Source organism: Pristis pectinata, chromosome 11, assembly GCF_009764475.1.
Source record: "Pristis pectinata isolate sPriPec2 chromosome 11, sPriPec2.1.pri, whole genome shotgun sequence".
Classification (NCBI taxonomy): domain Eukaryota; kingdom Metazoa; phylum Chordata; class Chondrichthyes; order Rhinopristiformes; family Pristidae; genus Pristis; species Pristis pectinata.
Window position 1 is genome coordinate 17,329,068 of NC_067415.1, and position 12,603 is coordinate 17,341,670.

Genomic DNA, 12,603 nt, shown 5'->3' on the forward strand with positions numbered 1-12,603 from the left:
TGGTGTCATTGTTCCCTTATCAAATCCAAAACACAACGACACCAGTCAAGTGAGATTAGATGACAGTGCTCCTTGGCATGGTTCACCTACGGACATCACCAGTCACCATAACCCCTCATGAAAACCATAATCTCGAAAATCCGTTCCCTCCGCAGCCCATCCTCTAGGCAATGTTTATTACTGATTTTTTAAAAAAAAATACCGCAGATGTTGGAAATCTGAAATAAAAACTGAAAATCCCGGCAAAACTCAACGGGTCAGGCAGCATCTTGTGGAAAGAGAGACAACGTTTCGAGTCTGCGACACTTCGTTGTTTGCCTTTGCATTGCCGCTGTGATTGAGAAAGTCCCCTGGTTACCTGCACCGTGAAGTCTGAAAGCTGCATCACAGCTCACCCCCAGCCCGAACTGAGTGCGGAACCTCCACACGCCTCTTGAGCTCAACCCTCCATTCATCCATCCCCTGTGAAATCCTGTGCATCATTGGCTGGGTCCCTCGACGTCAATGGGATTGATTCCCATTGAAAAACCCGGCCAAAATTCAGTCAGGCAGACAGATCTACTGAGTTAGTACTCCCTCTCTGCGTGTGGACCCAGCCGCTCCTCTCTCTCCCCCCAGCTCTAACCTAACCACATGATCCATGCCATTGCAATGTGAGTCGATGAATCCTAATACAGGCAAGCGCGGATTTCGCCTCAACGAACTGATCTGGAAATACGACCCCACTTATAAAACACCGAGAGAACTTAACATCAGCACCCCGAAGGAGCAGCTGGCTAAAGCTGTTCATCAGTGCGGACTGCCTGATGTGGAGGCAAGTTTATAAAATGCTACTGTTCCTGTCCTCGTCACTGTACTTAGTGAGCGGCTCCTTACTGACCCCGTCCAGAGGGGACCTGTACACATCCATCGTCAACATCCAGGAGGAGATCGCCGTGGAAAAAGTGCTTTTGCAAAATTTACAGACTTATATTGAAAATGAGATCTATAGAATGGACGACCTAAAGCGGTAAGGTTGCAATTCGCTCCGAATTAACCCCTTCGCTAATTTGTTTACAAAATCCCAGTATGAGAAATAAATAATAAGAGCAGAGTTTTGGCAGTGATTGACATTGCTATAGAATGTTCGATTATCTTTTCACAGAGTGAACGAAGTTTTATTCATTCTGCCTCGCCCTACAACTTCTATCCTTCTCGCATTTATTTGAACTTATCAGTTGAAAAGGCATCTGGTTTCTATCAGGTCACTTTTACTACGAATCTTTTCTGAAATCAAGTGAAAATCGATAATGGTCGGACATTCTTTTGGAAGGAAAATGTTGCCGTCTGTTGGGAGGTTGAAGCTGACAGTCGCCGCAATACTGGCGCAGAGTTCCTCTCACCGATTAAATTTGCAGTAAAGCTTCATTAGGTGTCCTGTGCAGGAAATTTAAGAAAAGTTTGCACCGCCCCCAATCCATTGCACATTGCACAGCGCTCGGCTCTCGGATCAGACGGTGCAAGGTTTGGCAGGTTCCTGAGTCTGGTCCTATCTGTGACTTAGTGCTGGTTCTGATTTATTTCTGTTCTAGCCGGCGATTTGGTGCATTCCTGGCCATTTATTTTAAATGACTTAAACTTGATACGCTCCCATAATAAGAAACTGAATAAGAGCAGCAAAATTTAATGAAGGTATTTAGGTTAATTTTTAAGTTAATTCTTTAAAGTAATTTTAAGGCACCTCTGAGAAAATATTCACTTTTTTCGAGGGACTTTGTGTCCCTACAGAAATTCTAAGATTATTTTTAGTGGTGACTTATTCTACAGTTTGATTCAATGGACAAAGATATCCTAAATTAAAACATGTATATTTAATTGCAATATAATTCAAAACTTTAATCTAAAATAATGGGAAGAGAGAAAACTACTTAACCTCAGTCTTTTAAGGAAAGTTGGCAAACTATTCAAATAGGGTCACCACACATGCAATAGCTAAAGATGGCATAAAGCTTATGTAGCCTGCCCCTGAGCTCAGTGTGATTTGGAAGCATCCCCAGGTTCAATGTTAAGTCCTGGGCTGCAGCGAGAAGTCATTTGACCTGCAGTGCGTTCCCTGCTTCCATTCTGCCGTGCAGTAGTATAGCCATGCACAGAAGCCTGAAACATGCTGACACAACTGCTGCACTGCTGGCTTGCCATCTGCACTACTGCTGCAGCACAGGTCACCATTTGCACAACTCCAGCCTGTTGACACACTCTCTCTTGCAAAATATAAGCTCCTGCAGAGCATTCCGGCCAGAGAACACATCCTTTCAGTATCCCAGAGATCTACACATTCACCATTGGTGTGGCTGCAAGGTTTTGTTGGATTCGTGCTGAGCTTGACCTCATTAGTGCCAATTGCCATTGTGTCCAGATCAGCTGGTCCAAGGGGCTGATGCAAAATGAAGCTATTGTGACTGGTATCAGTAGGCAAATAGGGTCACCGCTTGAATGTAAAGGCGTAAAGCTGAGGGGTCTGATATGGCTACATTTCATATTTGGCCCCTCAGGTTTATGTAACTGACATGCAAGTGGGTGACCCTATTTATTAAATGCCTTACTAACTAAGGGTAAGTGAGGTGAAGTCGTTTGTTTTTTTTTTCCTTTATTTTAATTATAATTAAAGTTTTCATTGTCTTGCATAAGCTAATGTTATTAAAACAAATGGTTTTAATTTATACCTATCTGAGAGGTATGTTTGTCCATTGAATTGTATGATTGGCTGTCTGTGGTCATACACCAGCTGGGCATTGAGAGTGTGGAACCTTTTTCAGTATCAGTGTAAGGCAGAGGTGACGTCAAAGAGTGGCCTCAAAGCAAAGTGTGTGTGTGCAGTCAATGGCACACTGGGACCATGACAAAGACAACAATATTAGCAAAGTGAACTGCCTCCCTTGCCCAAAGTGTCCTGCAAATTATAAGAGACACAACAAACACTTCACGTTGCAGTCAGGAGCATGAAGATTCTTTGTTTTGGTCGGCTTCATCTGAAGTTGCTACTGTTGTAGCGGGTTGCAGATATTAGCGAAGGAGTCTTTGAAGCACAAGTGTTGTGTGTTGCTAGTGGAGGTTGAGGTTAGAGAATTGCTCTTGAACACCCTCATTATTTATGCCTGTTGAGAGCCACTGTACGCTAGCACCCACTACCTCCTCCTTTATCCCGATGAAGGGTTTCGGCCTGAAATGTCCACTGTTCATTTCCCTCCATAGATGCTGGCTGACCAGCTGAGTTTCTCCAGCATTTTGTTTGTACCTCTTCCATTATCCTGCTCTGTGTGCTGTCTGCTCAGCCACCCAGCTGTGTTGGTTTCTTGGGGAATGCATTCATGTCTGGGAGCAATTGTTTTTTTGACTTTAAAGGTTTTGTAAATGGTTATTGCAGAAAATAAATGCTCACAGTGTGGAAGGTAACATACTGGCAAGGAGAGAAGATTGGTTGGCTCACAGCAAACTGAGAGTGGGCATAAGAGGCTCTTTTTCTGGTTGATGGGATAGGTCTCAGTTGTATTCTAAAGTGCAACTCGGGGTTCACTGGGAAATTTATTAGAATACAGTGCAACATCTAATAAAAGTGAATTAAAATTGTGTTAGTGTATTAATATTAGAAAAACATTCAATCCGATAGTACAGCACCACCATGTCCCAAGCATGCCGGGTTATCAGAGTTTTACCATAGATGACTTGGCATCGAAGACAATGTTTGCAATGACACAAAGAAGGGTTGGAAGGTAAGTAATGGAAAAGACATGATGAGACTATAAAGGGTAAGATAAGGATAAATGAGAAACAAACTTCCAAATGGATTATAATGTAGGAAAATCCGAAATTGTCGATTTTTGGCAGGAAAGGTAAAAGAGAAACATATTATCTGAATGGTGAGAGATTGCAGAGTGCTGAGATGCAGAAGGATCTAGGTGCCTTAGTGCATGATGTACAAAGAAAACAAGTACGTCAAGTAAGCTAACAGAATGTTATCATTTATTGCTGGCGAACTGAATATAAAGGTAGTGAGGTTATGCTTCAGTTATATGGGGCATTGCTGAGAACACATCCTAGTACTGTGTACAGTATTGCTCTCCTTGTATGAGAAATGATGCAAATGCATTGGAACAATTCAGAGGTTCACCAGACTAAATAGCTGGAATGTTCTGTTTATCTTATGAGGAAATGTTGGGCAGGCTGAGCTTGTATCCACTAGAAATTTTAGAGAGGAGACTTGACTGGAGCATATGATCCTGACGGATCTTGACCGGGTGGATGTGGAGAGGATGTTACCTCTTGTGGGAATATCTAGAACGAAGGATCAGTTTAAAAATAAAAGATCACGCTATTAAGACAGGGATGAAGTGACATTTTTCTGAGGGTCAGGTGCCTGTGAAACTCTTCTAAGGCAGTTTAGGGTTTTTTTTACCCTAAGGCCTTTTAAGGCAGTTGAAGCAGAGTCCTTGAATATTTTTAAGGTAGACATAGGTTCTTGATGAACAAGGAACTGAAAGGTTACTGAATGTAGACAGGAATGTGGAGCTGAAGTTACAATCATCAAATCAGCCACGATCTTATTGAATGGCAAACTCCTCAGTTCATACATTCATATACACAAAGTCCTTGTGTGCCTGCTGTACCACTGCTGCAGACTTTCACAACTTGAAAAAGGTACAGAAAGTAGCAAACATTGTGGAATTGTAACATGAGCCAATAGAAATGAATCAACTGCTTGATGAAGATCCCTTTATATAGCGAAAGTGGTGAGGATGGACAGGGGATGTGGGTGGGATTGTGTCCTTCCTCATCCTGAATGAGTATTTAGCTGCATGTGATTAAGAGAGACCATTAGCTGGAGTGTGGAATGCCTAACCAGCAGCAAGTCAGCTTTGCACAACGGCTGACGTCCTAACCTCACTGTTCTGTAAACCTCCCTCTGGTGTTCACCAGACGCAACAGTACCCTCATTGATTTGCCCCACAAGTGTACACATGCATCATGGATGCCATTTGGTAGCCTTAAGCTCATTTTAGTGAACGAAATGCAGGAACTAATGATTAGAATTTCTCAATGATTATCCCAACACACAATAATTACAACTCTGGAGTAAAATCTCCCCCTAATACATGGAAGGCATTCAACTAAACACCTCTGCTGCCACCACCAACACGAAGATACTTACTATTCTTTCTTTGTCCAACCAGTTTAAGTCCTGGATTAGTTGAAGTTCCATTCAGCTCAACAATGATGAAAATGAAGCAATACTCTTTGTCCATATTTTAAGTTCACAATATAAAATATTAATTTTTAATTGGAAGGCCGATCATTTAGTAATTGCACTTACGTATTTTGGAATTTTATTCCAATACCCCCCTTCCCTGTTCTCTTTTCCTAAGGACAACAATATTAATATAAGTTGTTGTTACATGTGGCAGAGTGACTTTGTCCATAATTACTGTTCAGATTGTCAAGAGATACTATTTACGTGGTTCTCATCAAAAGGATTTCACCAAATCTGTCTATTGTTTCCCCTGTTATAGATCTTGTTAATTCCATTGAATTGCAGATTTTATGAAAAAGTAAAAACACTGCATAACAATGTTTACCAGGAATCAGTGACCGCGATATCAAACCCTCTGTTTGCCTATACCCTTATAAAGAGGTTGCAGGTGGACTGGCAAAACATTGTGTACAGCAATGAAGCCATTGAAAATATTCAAGGTGGGTGCTTAAATGCTTTTCTTTCTATCTCATTAATAGTGTGATTATAATTATACAGATTTTTTTAAATTAGATATGATATCACAAAATGCTATTCTGATTGTAAAAATGATTTTCTGTTTCTGACTGTATTTGTTGAATGGCAGTTATTGGATTGAACCCAGGCTTTTGCACAGAACTAACTTTGTCCTTTACTTTGAAACTCTGGGGTTTCAGTATTTTTGGTTTTCATGTTCCATGAAGGGGTAGTTCCTGCGGTTGCTGGTATGGAAACAGATTGTTTGTCCATCTACCCATCCTCTCTCGAATGACACAATGAAAATTTAAATAAAACATTTCTGACTAATTATTGATGTTTAAAAGCTCAGATGCTTTATATATGATGGTGGTACACTAAAGTAATACAATTAGGTGCTGCACAATAATTGACACCAGAACCCCATTCCACCTACAATCATAATGCTAAGGACCAACATAAATGCTTGTATGATGGGAGGATAAGATAAGATATCTTTATTAGTCACATGTACATCGAAACACAGTGAAATGCATCTTTTGCCTAGAGCGTTCTGGGGGCAGTCCACAAGTGTCGCCACGCTTCCGGCGCCAACGTAGCATGCCCACAACTTCCTAACCCGTACGTCTTTGGAATGTGGGAGGAAACTGGAGCGCCCAGAGGAAACCCATGCAGACACAGGGAGAATGTACAAACTCCTTACAGACAGCGGCCGGAATTGAACCTGGGTTGCTGGCGCTGTAATAGCGTTATGCTAACTGTGCCTGATATTAAGGTGATCCACCTTATGATGATTGTGCCACTTATAGATCAGTTTGAGAAGGAGTGGTAGGCTCCCTTCCCTGAAAGTCATTAAATAACCAATTGGGCTTTTTACAAACTGGCAATTTTCACACTCTCTTCAAGTTCTACCCTATGACTTGCTATTTTCTCATCTAACTTATGACTTCTAGACTACTTGTGGTCTTTACTGAAACCATAGACTACCATTGCACAATCATCTCTATTTGTGGCGAGGTACCCAGTATTGTTCTAGAATATTACAATTTATCTGTGCCCTGTATCTTGAACCTTGATTAACCTGAAATCAATATGAAGCCGTAGGATTACAGAACTTTAAAGCTCAACAGGAGTGCATTCAGCCCATCAAGTCTCTGCCATTTGCTAGAGGAAGTCAAACAAATCTCATTCATAAAGTCATAGATTCATACAGCATAGAAACAGGCCATTCAGCCCACTGGGTCTGTGCTGGCCATCAAAGACCTATCTCTATCAATCCCATTTTTCAGTAATTAGCCTGTAGCCTTCTCTGCCACATTTCAAATACTTGTTAAATGTTGTGAGTGTTCCCGTCTCCACCACCCCTCAATAAGTGGGGTTGAGTTGTGTTAGGTTCCTATTTCAGAATGTTAGCATTTTCCCTTCTCATAAACAGATCCAGCTCTTTTGGGAGTACAGAGGGGGAGGGATAAAGTTACCCCTTGAAAGTGCCTGTTCTTCCTGTAAAAACTGGCCTGCTATTCTCCTATCTCATTTTGTGCTGTTTCCAACTGGTCTATGACTGAATTCATTTGACATTAGGGACTTATAAAGATCAGACATTGATCTAATCACTCTGATGGGATTTGAAACCGAGTCCCATTGCAAGAAAGCTATTTCGAACCCACTATGCCATTGACTTCCCCCAGACAGCAATTTACAATTCATTGGAAAAAGCCTTTACTTATACTTGAAAAAGAAATTCTGCAATTCATATAGTGGGATGTTTTGGACAATGATATAAGTTGTTATTATAGACTGAAATAAATACTTCCACAAAACGCAGTTGACAATAATTGGATTTCCTTTTATATTGTTCCTTCTGTAATGGGGAGCTCAAAAGGCAATATGGATGTTTCATATCTGACTTTGGAGATCTCCCAGACAAATAAAATAATGGTTAATAAATGAATGCTGCACAAACCATGAATATCAGTCCAAGAATACAATATTGATTCAAAGTAACTGGCCTGCAATATTTATTGCAACTGATAGAAATGGCATAGGGGAGTGGAGCAAATAGTGGTGTCAGAGGATATAAAGACCCTAAACGATAAAGTAGACAAAGAAAGAATTATAACATGTTTAATTCATTATGAGCTAAGTACAAAGGATACAATTTGAGAATTTTAAAACCATTTGTTGGTGGCCTCAGTACAAAGCTTCATATCATAGGAACGCTCAGTAGGAATCTAGGCTGTAGAAAGTCATGGAAATCTGTGTGGGGTGTGGCCTAAATCACCTGTAAATCTCCAATTGTTCAAAGCACAGGACTATGAGCATCATTCAGAAAATGCTCCCTTGTGACCATTTGGTGACTGCCTTGACTCTTCACTGGAGTCTCCAGAAGTAATTACAGCGCCAGCGATCGGGGTTCAATTCCCGTCGCTGCCTGTAAGGAGTTTGTACGTTCTCCCGTATCTGCGTGGGTTTCCTCCGGGTGCTCCGGTTTCCTCCCACATTCCAAAGACGTACAGGTAGGTTAACATGGGGGTTTAAAATGGGCAGCACGTACTCATTGGGCTGGAAGGGCCTGTTACCACGCTGTAAATAAAATTAAAAAAAAAATTAATCCTAACACAACAGGAGCAAAGAGTCCCTTTCGGTCAGCATTAAGGTCCTCAGTTAAGTTAGATGCAAAACTGAAAAGGATATGGAAGGATAGGTTGGTGGAGTTTGATGAAGGCGGGTGGGAGGGAATTCCCATGGGGCTCAGATTAACATCTGTGTTGGGCTCAGTGGCCCATTTCTGCTCTGTAACAACTGAATAAATTTACCTGAAGCTCTGTATGTTGTTCAAAGCACAGGACTAGGTGCATCAATTCCTAACAATCCTCCCTTCTGAGCATTTTAGAATTCTAGAGTCAGACAGGTAAATAGGCCTTGGTACATTAGCAGGCCCTCCAGCCCACCCACTTTGAACCAACCATCAAACACCCTTACACTAAACCTACACTGATTCCATTGTTATTCTTCCCCACCTTTCAACTAACTCCCGCTGGATTCTATCACTCACCTACACACTCACAATTTATAGTGGCCAATTAACTTACCAACCCGCACCGCTCTAAGATGTGAGAGGAAACTGGAACACCCGGAGGAAGCCCATCTTCCTACTCCACACAGAAGCACAAGAGGCAAGTATTGAACCTGGGTTGCTGGAGCTGTGAGGCGGCAGCCCCACTCTACTGCCTTGCTCTAAATGGTTGTAATGCCACCTTTCCAGTAATGCCTGACAGCTGCTAGTGTGCATTGGCTAGCTTTTAAGTCATAGATAACATTGCTATCAGACCCATTCCAAGCTTCACCTGGTTTTCCACAAACTCACATTCAATGAATGGCATGAATGATTTGGGCCGAAGGGCCTGTTTCCGTGCTGCATTACTCTATGACTCTAAAAAGCGATCATGAGCAGAAGTCTTTATTACATTTCTTTGTTGCATAATCCACTGGTAACTCCCCAACATGAGACGAGCAAACTTAAAACTGGTGAAGGATGAAACCTGGAGATGTTCAAACAATGAGACTTGGTGTTCGACAGGCTGCTTGTATAATCTGCTAGGTTGGAACAGTTGTTGTTTAGAGTGATACAAACTCAGCTCCTAGTTGATATGAGTCCAGTGCACAAACTGCATGATAATAGAGTCATAGTCATACTAATACAGCATGGAAACAGACCCTTTGGCCCAACTGGCCCATGCCAACCAAGGTGTGCATAATATAGCTGGCTGAACCGGGAGGTTGAAGTGGTATTGTAAGCATTATTGTCAATGAGGTTAAGGGATAGTCTGGGGATAAAATGCCAAGATCAATGCACTAAATCTCACACACCCATCACTGGAGCTTTGGCATTACCATATGATACCAAGGGTAGAGCCCCATTCTGTTTTGCACAGCCAAGAAAATTGGAGCGGTTGTAAACCACTTGGCCCCTCAAGCCTGCCTCCTCATTCAATATACTCAGGGCTGATCTGTCCCAGGCCTCAGCTCCACTTTTCTGTGTCAGTTCAACACTGCCCTCAATTATCCAATCTTTCAAAAAGGTACCCACCTCCTCTTTAAATATCTCCAGTCATTCAGCCTCCACAACTCCAGATTTCCCTACTCCCTACAAGAAGAAATCACTAAGCACCTTAGTTTTAAATCACTGCCCTCTGTATCCTCTCGTTCAAGACACACTCCCACTATGGAAACATCTCAACATCTACCCTGTCATGACCCCTTATGATCTTATATGTTTCAGTAAGATCACCCCTCATTCTTTTAAACTCCAAAGGATCTAGGTCTAACTGTTTCAGTTGTTCCTGATAAGTGAGCCCTCTCATTCCAGGAATTAGACCAGTGAATCTCTTCTGACCGGCCTTCATTGCTTGTATATTCTTTCTTAAGTAAGGGGACCAAAACTGCACAATACTCCAGGTACAACATGACCAATAATTGTAACAATACCTCTCTATTTTTAAACTCCAACCCCAGTAGTAAAGGCCAATATGCCTTTCACCTTCCTGTTTATTTCACCTGCATGCTAACCTCGTGTGTTGCATGCACTAGAGCACCTAGAGTCCTCTCTCCTTCGTTCACCTACAATCTCTCTCCAGTTAGACAATAGCCTGCCTTTTGATTCCTCTTACCAAAGTGCAGTTCCTGACACTTTCCTAAATTAAACTGCATTTACCTAGTTTTGCCCACTCACTAAACTTATCTATATTCTGTTGCAGAGTCCAAATATCACCATCACAGCATGTCTTCCCATCTATTTTCATGTCATCAATACACTCTGCCCTTCCTCTAAGTCATTAGTATAGATCATAAGTAATTGAGGGCTGAGGACTGATCCTTGGGGAACTCTACTATTTACATCTTTCCAGTCTGAAAAATACACATTTATTCTGATTCTCTGTCCTCCATATGATAACTGGATTTCAAACCAGGTTAACATACTTACCCCAATACCATCTGCACTTATCTTGTGCACTCACCTTTTATATAGAACTTTGTCAAATGCCTTCTGGAAACTCAAATACAGTATACCTACAGGTTTCCCTCTATCAACTCTGCATGTTATATTGTCAAAGAGTTTTGGCAAATTTGTCAAGCCTGACTTCTCTTTCATAAAACCACACTGACTTGGTTTGATTGCAAGCTATTTCTTCCTTGATAATTGAGCCCAGCATCTTCCCAACAACAGATGTTAAGTTCACTGGCCTGTAGTTTCCCACATTTTGTCTCCTTCCCTTCTTGAACAAGGGCATCACTTTTGCGGTTATACAATCTGCTGGGATCCTCCTGGTACTCAATGAATTTTGAAAAACTTCAATCAGTGTCTCCATTATCTCTGCAGCCACCTTCTTTAAAACCCCTTGATGCAGGTCATCGGGTCCTGGTGACTTGTCTGCCTTCAGTCCCATTAACTTTTCTGGTAGCTTGTCCCTCATTGATACAAATTGCTAAAAGTTCTTCCCTTCTATTTGAAACTAGCCTAATGGTTATCTTGGGATGCTGCCTTGTCCTCCACAATAAAGACACATGCAAAGTATTAGTTTAAATTATCTGCCATTTCCTTGTTTCTTGTTATTAATTCCCCAGTCTTGCTCTCCAGGGATTCCCTACTTACCCAAGGCACCCTCTTCCTTTTCCTATATCCTTGGAAGCTCTTGCTGTTTTGATATTACTTGCCAGTTTACACTTATGATCAATTTTCTCCCTTCTTATTAGCTTTTTAGGGCCCCATTGCTAAGTCCTGAAAAATTCTCAGTCGTTTAGTCTATCTCATACACTAAAAGATGAACTCTTGATCTCCTAATCTCACTTCGTCGTGGCCCTTGCACTTTATTTGTCTACCTGTACTGCACTTTCTCTGTAACACTATATTCTGCATTCTGTTTTCTTATTTTGTTACCTCCATGTACTTATGTATGGAATAATCTGTCTGGATGGCATGCAAACAAAAGCTTTTAACTGTATCTTGGTACATGTGACGATAATAAACCAATTCCTATTCTAATTCATTAGCTTTTTCACTTTGTATGCACTTTGTATTCACCATTGCTTTGCATCTACTTACCTGCTCTTTCCTTAAAATATAAAACAGCTTCGATTTCAGTTACAGTTAGAGGCAAAGTTGTCTTCTTCTTAGGTATCCATATTCCATGTTTCCTGAAAACATAGTAGGAGGTTATTTCAGCCTATCGAGTCTCTCCCAGCTCAGAGAGTCATCCCATTCCCCCACTAATCTTTCCCTTTAACGTAATCTGCCCCACATCGCATCAACTCCCTGTAGATTCTTCCACTCACCTACACCAGGATCCTGCTGCTCCACACTAGGGGCAACTTACATTGGCCAGTTGGCCTACCAACCCTCATATCTTTGGGATGTGGGAGGAAACCAGAGCAGCCAGGGGAAACCGACACAGTCAAAGGGAGAATGTGCAAACCCAACACAAAACAGCACTGGAGCTCTACTAGCTGTGTCACTGTGTTGACTAAGGGTCAACAGTTCTGAGGATGGAAGTTGCTCATGCATGAATTCTTTTAATGTGGGTGAACGGGGAGGCAGTGGGGAGGGGTTGTCATTGTATACCAGCTACTATATGGGCCTTGAAACTCATCCATGTTTCAACAACCCTCGCAAATGTAGTTTTAGAACATAGAACAGTACAGGCCCTTCGGCCCACAATGTTGTGCCAACATAGCTATTCCCTCCTGCCTACAGAATGCCCATATCCCTCTATTTTCCTCTCATTCATGTGCCCATCCAAGCCCTTCTTAAAAGCCCCCAGTGAGTTTGCCTCCACCACCCTATCAGGCAACGCATTCCAGACGTT

At 41.8% G+C, this 12,603-nt stretch overlaps 1 protein-coding gene across 1 annotated transcript in view; it reads left to right on the forward strand.

Moving 5' to 3' along the window:
* The first annotated feature begins 602 nt into the window (after window positions 1-602).
* The window catches only part of p4ha3 (prolyl 4-hydroxylase, alpha polypeptide III), a 63,015-nt gene continuing 51,014 nt past the window's right edge, over window positions 603-12,603 (forward strand). Inside the window, exons 1-2 of the mRNA XM_052025557.1 lie at window positions 603-1,009; window positions 5,570-5,724. Of these exons, the coding sequence (XP_051881517.1) occupies window positions 807-1,009; window positions 5,570-5,724 (358 nt within the window). The 5' untranslated portion in view covers window positions 603-806. The remainder of the gene's footprint in view (window positions 1,010-5,569; window positions 5,725-12,603) is intronic.